Genomic DNA, 14,797 nt, shown 5'->3' with positions numbered 1-14,797 from the left:
CTAAACATCAATTAAATTATTATCGCGTAGATTCTTTTGGTAATTTTTATTCATCTATTGCTCAACATAATCGAGATCGCGAATCTGTACATCGAGTAACGAGAAGCGAGGAATGAACGTAACCCAGCGTGATTGACGGATCGGAGAGATTGCAGGCTCTATAGAAGAGAGATGTAATTTATTAATTTATTCTAACAATAAATTGCTCTCAATCCGCACGTGGGTAACGGGCTGCCAACGAATCTCCGCAACAATCGCCGCGTATACAGGAGTAAAGCAATTGCGCGTGTATCGTTCATATACCCGGGAGTGTGAATCGATTCATGTAGAATGGCCGATAGCGTTGGCTCGAAACTAAACAGGCCTCACAATTTCACAAGGTTCTCACAATTAGCCCAAACTTCGTTTCACGCCTCGATTCTGTTTTCTGATCGCCACGTCTCGTCGCCGTGCAGACTTAAAAAATCGCTTTCCATTCTGAATTTTTATTTATATATTTATTTTTCTACTGCGAAACTGCCTTAAATTTTATCGCCCACTTTTTGCGCAAGATTATTCAGTCTCGCGGGAATTTCGGTACGGCGACATAAAGCCGTCGGGATGATCAGCCATGCACGCAATATTCATTGCGTAATCGATATGAGATATTAATTTATGCCCACGCAATGCACATGATTTATTTGATCAATCCATTGAGATGTTTGAACCTCTCGCTGTTGGACGCAAATGTACCCCACTGTGTACGACTGGTTTCTTGACCTAAGCCTGTCACACGGTTCTCTTTATACTCTGTTATGTTAATCGTTTCGGTATACATATAAATATTCAAATGAAGTCAATATTGCTTATACTATTAGTTATCACAACAGATAGATTGTGTGGCAGCTTCGACAATTTCGCGGTTCATCAGCACGACCTATTAATGATCTGTGCTCCTGCTGTCTACATCGCTCTCTGCGGGAGAACCGCTCTGCGAAGGATAAAAAATTCACATGTTAATTGAAAGGCTTGAAGCTACTCGAGACGACGAGGAGTAGAGAGGTGATTCTGATTGTGAGAGGGGAAAACAGATAAAAAAAGAAAGGATAGCTTCATACCTAGAGGTGACGCTGTGAGCAATAATAATTATAAACGCGAATCTTTCAAATGTTAAAAAGGAGATTCCATCAGCACACGAGAGAATTGAAATTTACCAGCTACGTGTAATTGTACATATTTATAGGTGATCGTGTCGTAAATTCTGAGACTGTGCATAATGTATTTTATGAATACGTTGGTAATAATGTGGAGATGAGAAGAGAAAAAGAATATTTAATTACTCAATCACCGCTACGAGCAGCTCGATTATCATAAAAATTTGCCCTTTCGCTTTATACGACTTGACAATGAATTATCACATGATGAAAAAATACTACTCGATCAGGCAGTTGGGATCAAAAACACGTTGTAGAAATAAAACAAACCGTACTTCGTATATTATACCTATAGCAGCTATGCGTGGATTGGTATTCCATGTCTGTTTCTCTTACACCCGAGCCGAATACCTATCTGCAGGCACTCGATTCAACTCGTCGAATTTTCCATACTTCACCGTGTTTATTCGATTTATGCAAATCTACACGCCATATGGTTGTTAGATATTATCCAAAAATTCTACGCAGCTACCATCATTCGTAACGTAACGTCGATATTTTCCAATAAAGGGCAGAAAGTTTAGGAACTCCAGTAGCTTCACGAGGCAGCTTTTGTGGTGAGTTGGTGAGTTGGGAGGTCCAGAGGCTCTGGGTCGCCTGCGTACATATTTGCCTCGCACGTTCTACCGTCGATAAACACTTCTGGAGACAAGTGACGGAGTATGCGAGGAGAGGAAAGTAAAAAAGATGCTCGAGGGGAGGAGAGGGGCGCAGAGGAGAAGAAGGGAATGAATGAATAGTTCCGTGAACGAGCGCATCCTCCCTCGACCGCCGGCTGCATGGCAATGAGGAGATCCCAACGTTCATGGGAAACAACACGCGGTTGGCTCCTAACGCGCTACTAAAGACTGTCAACTCGTCAGGAGAATGAATTGTCGTCAGGATCCGGGCTGCTCGTTGAATACTTAGCAGAAGGACTAAATTTACAATTTCCGTCCTCTTCGATCGTACGAGCATTGTTGTTGTTACACTATCGATGCGGCGCACGAGCATCGCGAATTTTCCCACGTGCTAATGGTTTCAATCATTTTCGCACGATCGTTTCACCCTCTCGAGTTGTTCCCCCACCACCATCGCTTCACTTTCAGAAATTTCAAACTTCAATTTTTACCCACTCATCAAATTTACTCGCACCGGCGATCTCCAATGCCTCCTGGCATTACGATTCCTACAGCTTCACCGACACTGATGACCTTTCAGGTGCGTAAGACACTATGAAAACCCTTCAGGGTGCGGCATATGCGATATGAATAACCAAACGTGAACTGGCGTCAGATTAGCATGAAATATTTTACCGGTATTAGTATAGGGCAACGGGTATAATCTTACGCAGTCCCATCATTAGATAATATCCATCCGTCTCCACTGCAAATTACTGTATTTGCGTTACTAGGGTATTATTTACTCGGCGAAACACAATCCTGCACGAGATGAAACACAATGACAATATGTAAAGGTGCACGCTCCGAGGTAACAATTAGGTGTATTTGCAACTGTACGTCGAACCTCACACTCAGTGATCGAAGTACCAGAGATGCGATTTCACGAAGCCGCGCCTTAGGGGCCACGTTTCATGTATTCCTCGCTGGAAAAAAACTTGGAAAAACAATCTTCATCGCCTTAACATGCAAGTAACAGCTACCGCATATTTATACTTTCGGAACACATGACTCGGGTTCGATGTTTACGACCTATAAACGCTGCGGAGCCGACGGACTTATAGTGTCCCTTGAGAATCATACGCGGCACTCGACAGTTTTGTACGTGCAAGACGTCGTTTGGAATTGAATTCCTGCGGGATGGAAAATACTCTGCGAAAGCACGAGGCCAGCAGTCGATCATTACAAGTTAGAGTAGCCACAAATTCTACGTGACTTGAAAAATTTATATTTTACTTTTCAGCCTTTTTCGTGCAAAAGGGTCTCGGGAGGACGTTTAACCTGGAGGATGCTTCGACTTGGCTTTCAACTTGCAAACACATTTTCTTCATTTTTCTGCGTTCGCAACTGCACTTGTCTAGAGTGCGCCGGAAATCACGTGACGGGATAAAAACATTTTTGTACAAAACCACTCTGCGTCAGGAGAGTAATATTAATTATTGTATCATCTGCAATTCCGTGCATTGATAAAGTTTTTTCACCCTTATTGCCTATCCTAGTCATATAGAAGAACGTCGAATCGTTCGGTCTAGACTTTGGCTGCATGGCTCGTGGCTTCGCAGAGACGTGCAAAAAATGTTCTGACTTATAGATAGGAGAACTTTTACTTTGCAGTTGGTTAATTCAGTCCGGATGATCGATACGGACGCTCTACTATTCGCGTGTTTAGCTGTCGTGACTATCTTTCGCAGATACAAATCACGATATATACTCCTGCGATGTATTACAGCACGAGCTGCAGACTATGTGCAGGGACGTTGATCTCGCCGATGCGATTTGTTTGTAAACGGGAGTTCAGGGTTACATGCGAACTGAATAACGGAGCGATTTGGTGAAGCCCAGAGAAATCGATCGAAATTCATAAAGCTCGCGAGTAAACAATATTGCAGAGTGTCGGCGGTTTACCGACGGGGTAAAAGCCGGAAGTGGGTGGTAGTCGTGACCTGAAAATATAGTCAAGGGGTTGAGAGGCAGGCGCGATGTTTCCGCGTATGCGCACCACGGTTTGAACCCCCTGTGTTCCAGTATCTCGAGGTCACGTTCGATCCGCTCCATGGCTCGACTCTCTTCAGCATAAACAGCTATGTATAATATAACAACGTATATACCGCATTTTCGTGCCAACCATGCGTTATGCCAGTTAACTTGTAACTACACCTGCGAGTAACGACGACTGCACCCCTTCCAAGGCCCATGCCGAAACTGTCAAAAAATCGAGCGTGTAACGCGGGGTGCAACCGCGTCGTCGTCAACGGAATTTTTTATCCTCCCGTAAGCCATGAACCCTATCGCCAGAACAACGACCGTGTTCCACGGAGCCAGTGAAACCCCAGCCTTCTAAAAAGTGCGTCCGTTCCGAGGCTGGGGGAAACCGGAACAGTGGCTAAAACGTAGCGCCGTGCGCGTTGGGGGTAGAAAATTTCGTATATGGAGGCAGTCAGGGCACCGTGTTAGGCAACCAAGCCTACACGGAAGCCGACCCGTGTTGCATAATATCGCTTTTCTCGTACAGAGTTCCGTCGCGTCCAGTGCTAATCCGTGAAAGTAAGTGATCTTTAATTATCAACCTGCTGTTCCCACGCCCGAAATGGGTCATCCTAGGCAAATAAACCCTGCTCCACTTCCTGTTCAACTCACACTCTGCCCTAGATACGGTCAATTGTAGTCGAGATACATGCACGGTGCATTGCACATATTTTCGCGCATAACTGTTGTCCGGATTATTTGCCAAACGTCGCCTCCGTGGAATTGGAATATTCGAGTGATAATTATTACCCTTGTTACCTGTCACCTTTCGGGCGAGATTCAATTAATTCGTGACCCGTCGTTGAAGTGGTGATAATCGGTGTTGTATTATGTGCGGTAGCAACGGTTGCAGTCCATGGGCGGTTATTTCAAACCGAAAATATCCCGCGAGTTATACGTATGCTTACTTCGAGAGTTTTATCGGACAGCGCGTTAATCACTCTCAGTCGTGTTGAAAAATTCTCGGATTAGAATGCCCGCAGACTGTCTTTCTGGCGATTTTCAACGGAAGTTCAAGATTACCGACTAATTCACCGCTCCTGAATCGGCTTCTATTATTTCGATTTGTTCCATAAATCTCCGAGAGCTAAATTTTCTCCTGCAGAACATCATCATTTCTCCACATGCAGCCAGTTTGGAATATATTTCAATCAAAAAGTGTAATTATTATACTCGCTTAACAACATTTAGTTTTCACACTCTTTGAAACACTGAAGATTTAGAATCGATGGTTGTTCTCAAAAATAAAACAGTGAATCAATAAATTGTTCTCATACTTGGTACTTTGCTCAACATAAATGTCAAAAAACAATAACTTCAAATTCATATTGGACAGATTTATAGAGCGAATAATATTTGAAGTATCGACATGGCATCGAGTAAACCGCTGGAAATGAGCTACACGTGCGAAATTTGCGGTCTGGAGGGCTTCAACGATGAGGAAATGAGATCGCACATGGTCATCTATCATCTTCAAGGAGCAGCTAGCTGCCCTTTTTGTGACCTCGGCGAGGTTTCACCTGCCGAAATGCTCGTCCACGTGAACAGTGCTCACTTAGACTACCTAACTCCAAGGTATTTTTTTCGATATTTTCATACTGTAAGATAAAGCTCGAAATTCGACTTATACCGGTCAATCAAAAATTTAAATTTAAACATAAAGATGCAGTCTACATCCACAAATAAATATAATTCATCATTTAAATTAACATTTAAATAATTTTTAATACTTGTTACTACACGTAGCACAACGGATCAACTGAAAAACCACCTTTAGATGATCTAACATTTTGTAAATCGGTATGTTTTGCAATACGTATCGGTGATCTTGTTAAAGCTAATCGCATGAACCGTTTGTCGTCCGTAATAAATCGTTTAAATACGTTACCGCCAAGTTAAGCGATGAATAAATTCTTCTCTTCAAGCAGGCTTAATCTGCTGTCCAATCGTGTTAGCACGTTAGGCAGACGTAACCAATCCTTAGTCAGCACTTCCATTCGATTGTACAAATGTGCGCCAGAGTGTAGGCAACGTTGCCAAGCTTGATCTGCAGTAGATCAGCTGTTTGATATTTGAATTAGGCGTAGAGTTGGGATCGAAATGTGGCAGTTGCGGCATTCAATTGTGTCGTTACGGGTATTCTCGTTTGGTGGCTTGTCTGAAATTTCGTCGATCGAATAAAAGGCGCAATTGTGATCACACTTCGTAATGTTGAACATGTGTAACGGTCGTTTGACCAAAAGAAAACGGTAACAATTCTCAATCACTGTACAATTTTCATTCGCTGATTTATTGTTGACTAAAACGCGTAGCGAGCTATAATCGCTGCAGGGAGAGTCTGAAGGTAGACACTAGATCCAGTAATTATGATACATGGTACGGGAATCGGTAATAATTGATCAAATCTTTCCAGCACCCCGGAGAACGATATGATGGCCTTCATCGACGACGATCCTATAACTGACAGCGATCGTTATGACGAATGCCGAGGGCCTTCCCCGCTAGCATCCCCCTACACCCCGCACCTCCAAAACGGCTGGGGTTCACCGCCACCCTCCCAGCAATTGCAGGAAGAGCGGAAATCCAGCAGTCTAAATCTGAATAATAATATAAACAACAATAACAATAGTAGCGCCGTCAACGGTAGGTCTGGTTGCTTTTACCTTCTTCAATCACGGAGCAAACACATTTTGAAACGCTTTCTTTTCTCAGTACCCGAGGGTGCCGCTGGTCACGGTTCTCCACTTCGTTCCGGGCTAAACCTCCAGCTTCGTTCACACGCTTCACCTAGGCCACCAGTACAAGAGTGTCCAATGTGTCCTTACACCTCAGATAGTCCGCTAAAACTTGAGGAGCACATCAATCGTCAACACTTTGATTTAACGTCACCTTCCTACCCACCAGAATCACCCCCGTCTAGAGACAGTGTTTTCAACTGCCCGCTTTGCGTCAGATCTTTTTCCCACGCATCTGACCTTGAACTACATGTCAACATTGAACACAAAGATATACTTAGGTGAGAGATTTAGTCATAGTTTTAATAGATAGTATATGGATGCATAATAATATGGTGAGCTCTCAAATGCTTAGAAAATCAATCTTGGTTACAAATTCACTATTTTCTTTTCTCATTCAGCCCAGCAAATGGCACAGCAATGTGCGAACAAAATGGAACCTACACACCGACCTGTCCTGTTTGCTTAAGTAGTTCATTTACAAATAGCGATGAACTAACTGCTCACATAGAGGAGCATTTCAATAAGAAAAGTGCACCCTCGCCCGTGACCCCGGATGTATCCAGTGATCGGTTGTTGGCTAAGGACATGGAGAGAAGGGAAAAGGAAGTGAGAAGGTTAAGAGAGCAACGCGAGTTTGAGATGTTGAGAGCACAGTATGGTATGGATAATCAGGGTAACTTTCGGGAACAGAGTGTAACTAATATGCAACGAGCTGTCTATGCTGGTGAGATGTCGGTCGCTGATTATTATGAAAGACAAATAGAACTCAGAGTTGCCGAGAGCAGCGGGATCGATGATGGTAGCTCCTGCACTCGTGGTAAGTTACCTGCAATGTAGATTGACTAAAAAACTTAAGACATTTGTAAAAAATATTTCTTTTGACGCTTACAGGATTGGTTCCGAAAGTGAGAGCAGTCAGTCAGGCATGCAGTAATGTAGTGACCACTTTAATGTGCTCCACTGTTGACCATTACGGTTCAACTTACGGCGATAAGGGATGGGGGTGTGGATACAGGAACATACAGATGTTGATTTCCAGTTTGCTGCAACATACGGGTTTCAATGATTTGGTCTACAAAGCATGGGGCTCTGGAGTAGGAAGCAGTAGTACTACTGACTGCCCATCTCGCAGTGCCATGCCATCTATTTCACGACTTCAAAAAATAGTCGAATGGGCTTGGGCACAAGGCTTTGATATTCAAGGTGCTGAACAACTCGGTGGTAAACTAGTCAATACGAGAAAGTGGATCGGTGCTACGGAAGTTGTAACACTTCTGTCCAGTTTGAGGATAAGGTGTGACGCGCATTCCATTTTTTAAACAAGTTTCGATAAAATTAACATTCAAGCACATAAATGTTTTCTATTATACACAGATGCCAGCTTATCGATTTTCATAGCCCAACAAGTTCTGACGGTGGGCATCCAGAAATGTTCAATTGGGTTCTGCAATACTTCCACAAAACAGAAGACTTTAAGCCACCACTGTATTTGCAACACCAAGGTAGCAAGGAATAGTCATTTGACAGAATACCTATATTCAACTACAAATATACACAGATATGTCAATTGATTTTCCATACTCTAGGTCACAGCAGAACAATAATGGGCGTTGAACAATTGAGAGATGGCTCAATCACTATGTTAGTATTAGATCCAAGCCATAGCCCCTCTCAAATGTCGCAGTTCAGCAGCACCAGTAGTGCGCCTGGTGCGATGCGCCTTGTACGCAAATCTACTGCAGCAATGAAGGCTAGACAGTATCAAGTAGTAGCTGTTACCGGTATGATGGATTCGGAAGCCCAGTATCAAGTTAGTGTTATCGTTCAACGTTATCTTCAGCTCATCCCATTTGTTATTTAGAAGTGGAGAGAACTAATTGTTTCAATTGTTGCAGCAAAGCAAGGTGCTACGATCCATGCGAATTCCACAGGATAGGTGAGATTCAGTGAATAATAACAATAACTACAATAGTAGTAATGATAACAATAACCTACGTCCTTCGATAAGTGTCCTATGGTGTTTCCTCGCTGCCATGACAAATGTCAATCATAATACCCTTGAATTAATCTCTGTCACTGTTAACAAGACTTCGTGACCATGGGACAATAGTCTACTAGTAGAAATCTAACAAAACGTTCTTATTATAGTTAATTAATGAATGAATATTCTTACAATCCTAGCTATCAGTGGATAGGACCAGATAATATCTGAGTTTAAAGTTCTTAAAAATACTTCAAATTATATTGACTGTAGATAGTAACATAATTCGAACGAATTTACACTAGTCTATTCATACATGATATATTATAGAAAATTGATCATCAGACGTGAGTTTTAAAGTGTCTTCTACATACACTACTGTGGTTTCTTCTCGTATTTTCGTTGTGACTTTTCATTTCCTTCGGCCATTCACGTAAAGATGAACTCTAATCATAAATATGTTCTTGAGAATGTACCTGTGATCAAGTCAAAAGTATATAAAAACCTATAGATATATATAAACACAGTCGTGAAATTAATTTTGTATTTAGTTTGTATTCGTATTATGCAGAGACACTTTAAAATTTTACGACTATTCCGAAATGCCCGGCCCAGAGTAAACATGCTCAAAAAAATAAGAACTAAATTTTTGCTCGATAATTACCCTTTAGCCCTCAATGCAGTTCCAAACTTTTCCAGTTGAGCATGTTAAGTGCATACCCAACTTAACCCCAACGGTAAAGTTTAGGACGGTTCGAGCACTGAAAGGATAATAGGCATGAGCCAATAATTAAGTGTCCATTTATCAGCGGTCAATGCTCAATATCTACATGCAACGCTAATTATGTCAATTCTTTTATTGATCGCCAACTAATCATTGTTTTGTGTGTAAACTGAATGTGATGGCCGGGATCGGAGAAAAAACCCCTTATGTAGCTGTGATGCTATTATCTAATTATTGCTAATCACTCACTAACCGAAGCATTTTGGACTACACTCCAAATTCCTTATAATCCAAGTTATTTAGTTGATTAGGGACCATTGTATGTATGCAAATGTATACATAGTTATATTGTAACTGCATTGTAATTCCTTTTGCCTTAATATTTTGGATCAAAGCTTTTACGGTTCCTTGATCATTGGACACTATTTTTAATTTGAGATTTTTCAATACTATATCATCATTATGTTATAAGTTACAGCATGAATGAATTCAAATTAGCAATTCAAATTCAGTTAATGTAGGCCTAACTTTTGACATAATTTTTTTTACCTCATTTTTGCTTATCGTTTTAATTTTTTATTTTTTGCTGATTTTTTAGGGGATCAAACTCTGTTGTAAGATTTAGGTCGAAACGTTAAAAAATGGGCTTTACCAAACGTCGCACCAGCAATCAACACTCGTCCCATAAACTGCACTTACTTGTTCCACACATATAAAGTACAACTACTTTCATACAAATTATAAGTAATATATTTAATTACATTAATCAATATAAGGCAAACCTACTCCTTAGATCGTAAGTCCACCACAATGCTGTGAAAATTTCAGTCCAATACTTAATCGTTATACGACTTATTAGACTCTCTATCAGTATGTACATTACATTAATTCTCTTAAGGTCTATTTATTATAACTTACGTATTTGACAATTTGCGGAGGTGTCTCTTAATTATAAATGACTTCTAGTTTCAGTTCAGATAATATGTAATACGAGAAAATTATTGATAAATGTTACATCTTTACTCAATGTTAGTGTGAAACTTTCGATATTGATGCTTTGAGAATTGATGATTAGTATGAATGTCTGTAATTAACTGTGATTGTAAGATAGATTTAGAAGAGTGAGCAAGTTTATACAAAATTTCAATTTTTATATACCTATGATTTAAGAATTATTCATTTCCAGTAATTGGAATTTTCATTTTCTGATTTGTACTTCTTGTTTTTATAATTCTGAGACACCAAGAGCAGCACGGTATAAAATACTATACAGTCAACTTATGGTGCACAAGACTGTATTGCTATAATTATTTCACGTTATTAAACTATAAAATAATGATATTAGGTAAATTGTTTTGAATCTGGTTACTTGACCCTATTATTACAAAGATTCTCAAAATCATATTATATTACACTTACATCAACGAATATACATAAATATTCAGTTTTTTGGGATAGCAGTCTAAGAATATACTGATATTGTTATATGCAATAAAATTTAAATGTTATCCATACGTCATGTCAAAATATATGCTTTGTTAGAATTCCCAGCATGGATGAGTTATGTTATTCTTATTACAATCCCACACTTCTTTCCTTTCAACGAACAGAAATATTAATAACATTATCACTGAATATTTCTGCGTTATACTTTGCTAATTATCGATTCAGCAGTTTATGGCCAGAAATCACCAAACCCATCGATACGAAGAATTAGCGGTACAGTGGTACGAAGACACTTTCGCTATCAATATTAATGTAACTTTAGTATGAACTAAGTTCTATTAAGCCCAAGGATTCTGTCCAAGATGAAGAACAAAAATGCAACTATTAATTAACACTAAATTTATTTACATGAGTTCAATGTACAATGACTGTTTGGAATAGATTCCTGTGTTCTTCGAATACAATGCTAATAAATACTTAATTCTTGTGTGGATTCCCCAGAGACATAAACCTCCCAAGCGATATTCATGCCGTACCGTGGCAATGCAGCTTATATGTTGAAACCCAATTTCCTCATGCACTCCTTATGAGCTTGGATCAAATCTCCACAGTTTTCTTCACCCTTTTCGATTATGCTACAAAAATGAAAAGTAAGGATGTAAATCCGGTGAATCTAATTTATATTTTTTTCATCTGCACTGATTGCACGAAGCAGAATTTTAACATAACCTACAACTTTTAAATTTTATACGCAGCAATTACTCACCAAGCGTCTCTCGGTCTTTTCGTTTCAGGACACGCGCAACATGGTTTCAATTTCTTTTCGGGCTCCGGTTTGTTTTCCACCTCTTGATTGCTCACTTCTTTAGCCGCGGCAGTTCCCATTTTCGAAATATGTATTTGATGACAAAGATGAAGGCTACGATTACGACTCGTGAAGGTTAAATCAGCGGCTTCACCTTCGCGCACCGGCACCGACAGACTCAACAAGAACGAAAATAACGAGCCAACGCCAATCTCGTGATTCGAGCATCGATTGCAACTTCGATTGTCACGTGATGATGCGCTACTGTTCAGTCGAACGGTGGTACATTTTAACGCATAACCACGAGGAAGATATATATTTCCCCTGAATGCGCAACATGATGCAAGACTGCGCAATAATAATGAAACGGATTTGCAGCATCTGTTTGTTGTCTAAATCAGGCATCACGCAACGTCTTACCCCCGCGTCCTTTTTCCTGTGGTTATTTAAGTAATCTCACCACGCAGTAAAGCATTGATGCAACTTTTAGCAATTAGTTAACAGATCAATGTATTTTTGATCTCAAATTTCAATTCCTGATCGAGTTGATTATGACAGTAATGAACCGATAATCTGACCTTGGAGATAAATGGTCTGTAAATCGGGATTCTTGAAGGTTTAGATCCACTTCTTAATCGCACATAGTTTTATCTATTATTATCGCGTACGAGATCAACTGTAGTGTAAACTTTGCCACTGAAATTCGTATAAATTGTATTAGAGGAGAAATTGAATAAAAGAGGACCAGATAAAATAATTTCGGTTTAATGAATAGCCAATGAACTTTAGCATCAAGCCTATGCTGTCTGACTATGGGAAGAAAAATAATACCTACGTGGTCAGTGCACAATTCAATTGATACAATGACAATAAATAGGGGTTGAATCGTGATCAACTACCAGAGTTGAACACTATTACATAGTCGAATACCTTGAACGAGTACAGCCGTTGCTTTTAGACAGCTGCAATGTCATTTGACATTTACATAATTACAATGATATCACTATATTTAATCGATCGTTAGATGACAATAATAATTCAGCTAACGTATATTAGGAATCACTATAAGGTAACGAATTTTATGAAAATGTGGAACACGAAGTCAGAGATGATACTTGTACTAGAGTTGTCTTCGCTATCCGTCACGTGATCTCTGCCATTTCTTCAAATGTTCTAATTACTTAGTAGCTTCGTGGAGGTAAGCGATAAGGTCCGCGCGCTCCTCCTCTTTCTTCAGACCAGCGAACACCATTTTTGTGCCTGGGATGTACTTCTTGGGGTTGAGAAGATACTCGAATAAGGTATCTGAATTCCAGGTGATTCCTGTGAAATGATGAAAATTCATGATCAACCACTCATCTTGCAGTAAAACATCAAATAAAATTAGTTAGCAAAATCTATTATACACGAGTCAATGAAATCTGCTTTACAAATCTGTAAATTTCACGGTACATTTTAATAATACACATTGCCGAGATGACGATTTGGGTCGAAATTAAAATGTGATTCTAAGACAATTATTCGCACGTTTATTATAGTTTTATTTACCTTTAGCTTTGTTCGCATCTGTGTAACTGAAGCCTGCGGCTTGGCCAGTTTTCCTACCAATCAATCCATGTAAATTGGGTCCTACTTTGTGTTTACCGCCAGCTTCTACGGTATGGCACTGCATGCACTTTTGCTTGAAAATCTGAAAGCAGTTTAAAATGATGTAACAGTCATCGATGTGTTACAATTAAGACGTTAATTCAACAGTAATTTACCTTCTTGCCTTTTTCCGCATCACCAGCTGGTACTCCCATCTTGAATATGTGATCTGAGAGAGAAAATAAAAGTTATAGCTAAAGCTTATAAACTTCTATTCGGTGACTGTAATATAAAAAAAATCGCTCTGGATGATCTAACAGTATCAGCATTAAAGTTCCGAGTTTTGAACCAGTGCTATAAATCAATCATTGAATAGATTTGTCTATGTTTAATCATGACAGTGATTGTGATAAAAATGAAAAAGATCTTCTGGACTAGGTCGTCTGGTATTGATCACGAATGCAAGGTGCACACATATACGCGGGGTCCACCAGCAGAACTAGGGTATTTGCATAATATCTAGATGTTACGAAATAATTATTGTTTGAGATTATGGAATCAGCCTTGAACAATGTTCGACAAATGAACTCGTTTTAAAATTTTCAAAGTAAAAAGAATCGACAGACATAACGTTGCGCTCGATTACGTCAGCCTATGAACGCGGGCAGTTCGCTCTTACGTCCGTTCGCAATATATCCCGTACGAAAGATGAAGGGGATCAGAATTTCAACAGGACAAAGCTCAATGCAAAGCGTTGCGCACTACTCGGTACGAGAATAAATTTAATGTCACCTTTATTCGCCTTTGTCCGCGAAACCTACGCCCTTTTTACGCTCGCACTCTAACGTGACGTGTGACGTTAAACTCACGATCACCGCCCAGTGTTTCTCACTCTGCTTCGTATTTCGCCCAGCCAAGCCAACGATATTAGGGGTGTCAGGCATGCGTATTTGGGTGAGTAGGACACTGGCTCACGGCCAGCAATCGTTATATAACCCACGTGACTACGCTAAGGCCATGAAGATCGGAAACTGATTGCAAAAATTAGGAACCCGCGCTTTATGTCAATCAAAAAGTTACGTAGCGATCTAGTGTTCTGGCTCGAACTAGATACAGCGAGTATTTGGGGTTAGCAGAAAGGATAAGTCCGGAATACCAATCCATGTTATGAGAGAAAACTCGATCGGATTAGGAACAATTGAAAGACGATCACGAGACGGCTGATTGATTATTGTAGCACCGTTAGATCTGGTTATGAAAAGTTTAGTAACAATTGAAATTACCTGCGTGTAACAACCGCACGGACTCAACGTTAACCGGAAAGTGATCTGAACGCTTCGGTCATCCAAATGGACATTGAACGATTTCGATATTCTCTGCTATCGACCTTGGAGTTCGAGCACTCGAGAGTCTCGAATGTCGACAATCGAGGCTTTGCAAATGTTTGCAAGCAACGGAATTTGAACAGTCGCGCCATCTTTGGGCTTTCGCGTGTGGCTCGGGTATGTTGATACGGTAGGAATCTGTTGTAAAAACGATAATTTGAAATTTGTTTTCTCTTCCACTCTGTTTTAATCAATGAGTCACAGTTTTTATTCGTTTTTCATTTGCTCATCTATGTTCTTATCCCGTTTTTACT

At 40.1% G+C, this 14,797-nt stretch overlaps 2 protein-coding genes across 7 annotated transcripts; one reads left to right on the top strand and one right to left on the bottom strand.

Moving 5' to 3' along the window:
* Window positions 1-3,885: 3,885 nt before the first annotated feature.
* LOC124416139 (zinc finger-containing ubiquitin peptidase 1-like) lies at window positions 3,886-10,928 on the top strand. Of its 4 annotated transcripts, XM_046897034.1 has the most exons (10): window positions 3,886-4,396; window positions 5,214-5,452; window positions 6,291-6,520; window positions 6,590-6,893; window positions 7,014-7,432; window positions 7,507-7,909; window positions 7,990-8,117; window positions 8,202-8,425; window positions 8,511-8,551; window positions 9,919-10,928. In XM_046897034.1, exons 2-10 carry the CDS (start codon window positions 5,247-5,249, stop codon window positions 9,956-9,958), a joined length of 1,995 nt encoding a protein of 664 aa, XP_046752990.1. In that variant the 5' UTR covers window positions 3,886-4,396; window positions 5,214-5,246; the 3' UTR covers window positions 9,959-10,928. The 4 variants fall into 4 exon arrangements, with proteins under 4 accessions (XP_046752990.1, XP_046752991.1, XP_046752992.1 ...); XM_046897035.1 differs by lacking the exon at window positions 9,919-10,928 and having other exon boundaries at window positions 8,511-8,911; XM_046897036.1 differs by lacking the exons at window positions 3,886-4,396; window positions 5,214-5,452 and adding an exon at window positions 5,915-6,126.
* A 1,392-nt stretch (window positions 10,929-12,320) lies between these two features.
* Window positions 12,321-14,570, bottom strand: LOC124416142 (cytochrome c-2). 3 transcript variants are annotated; one of them, XM_046897041.1, is made up of 5 exons: window positions 13,790-13,806; window positions 13,671-13,677; window positions 13,335-13,387; window positions 13,120-13,261; window positions 12,321-12,894 (listed from the first exon to the last, which is right to left on the bottom strand). In XM_046897041.1, exons 3-5 carry the CDS (start codon window positions 13,371-13,373, stop codon window positions 12,749-12,751), a joined length of 327 nt encoding a protein of 108 aa, XP_046752997.1. In that variant the 5' UTR covers window positions 13,374-13,387; window positions 13,671-13,677; window positions 13,790-13,806; the 3' UTR covers window positions 12,321-12,748. The 3 variants fall into 3 exon arrangements, with proteins under 3 accessions (XP_046752997.1, XP_046752994.1, XP_046752996.1); XM_046897038.1 differs by lacking the exons at window positions 13,671-13,677; window positions 13,790-13,806 and adding an exon at window positions 14,442-14,570; XM_046897040.1 differs by lacking the exons at window positions 13,671-13,677; window positions 13,790-13,806 and adding an exon at window positions 13,951-14,071.
* Between the last annotated feature and the right edge of the window lie 227 nt (window positions 14,571-14,797).

Source organism: Diprion similis, chromosome 2 (genome assembly GCF_021155765.1).
Source record: "Diprion similis isolate iyDipSimi1 chromosome 2, iyDipSimi1.1, whole genome shotgun sequence".
NCBI classification, from domain to species: domain Eukaryota; kingdom Metazoa; phylum Arthropoda; class Insecta; order Hymenoptera; family Diprionidae; genus Diprion; species Diprion similis.
This window is presented reverse-complemented; position numbering and strand designations above follow the sequence as displayed.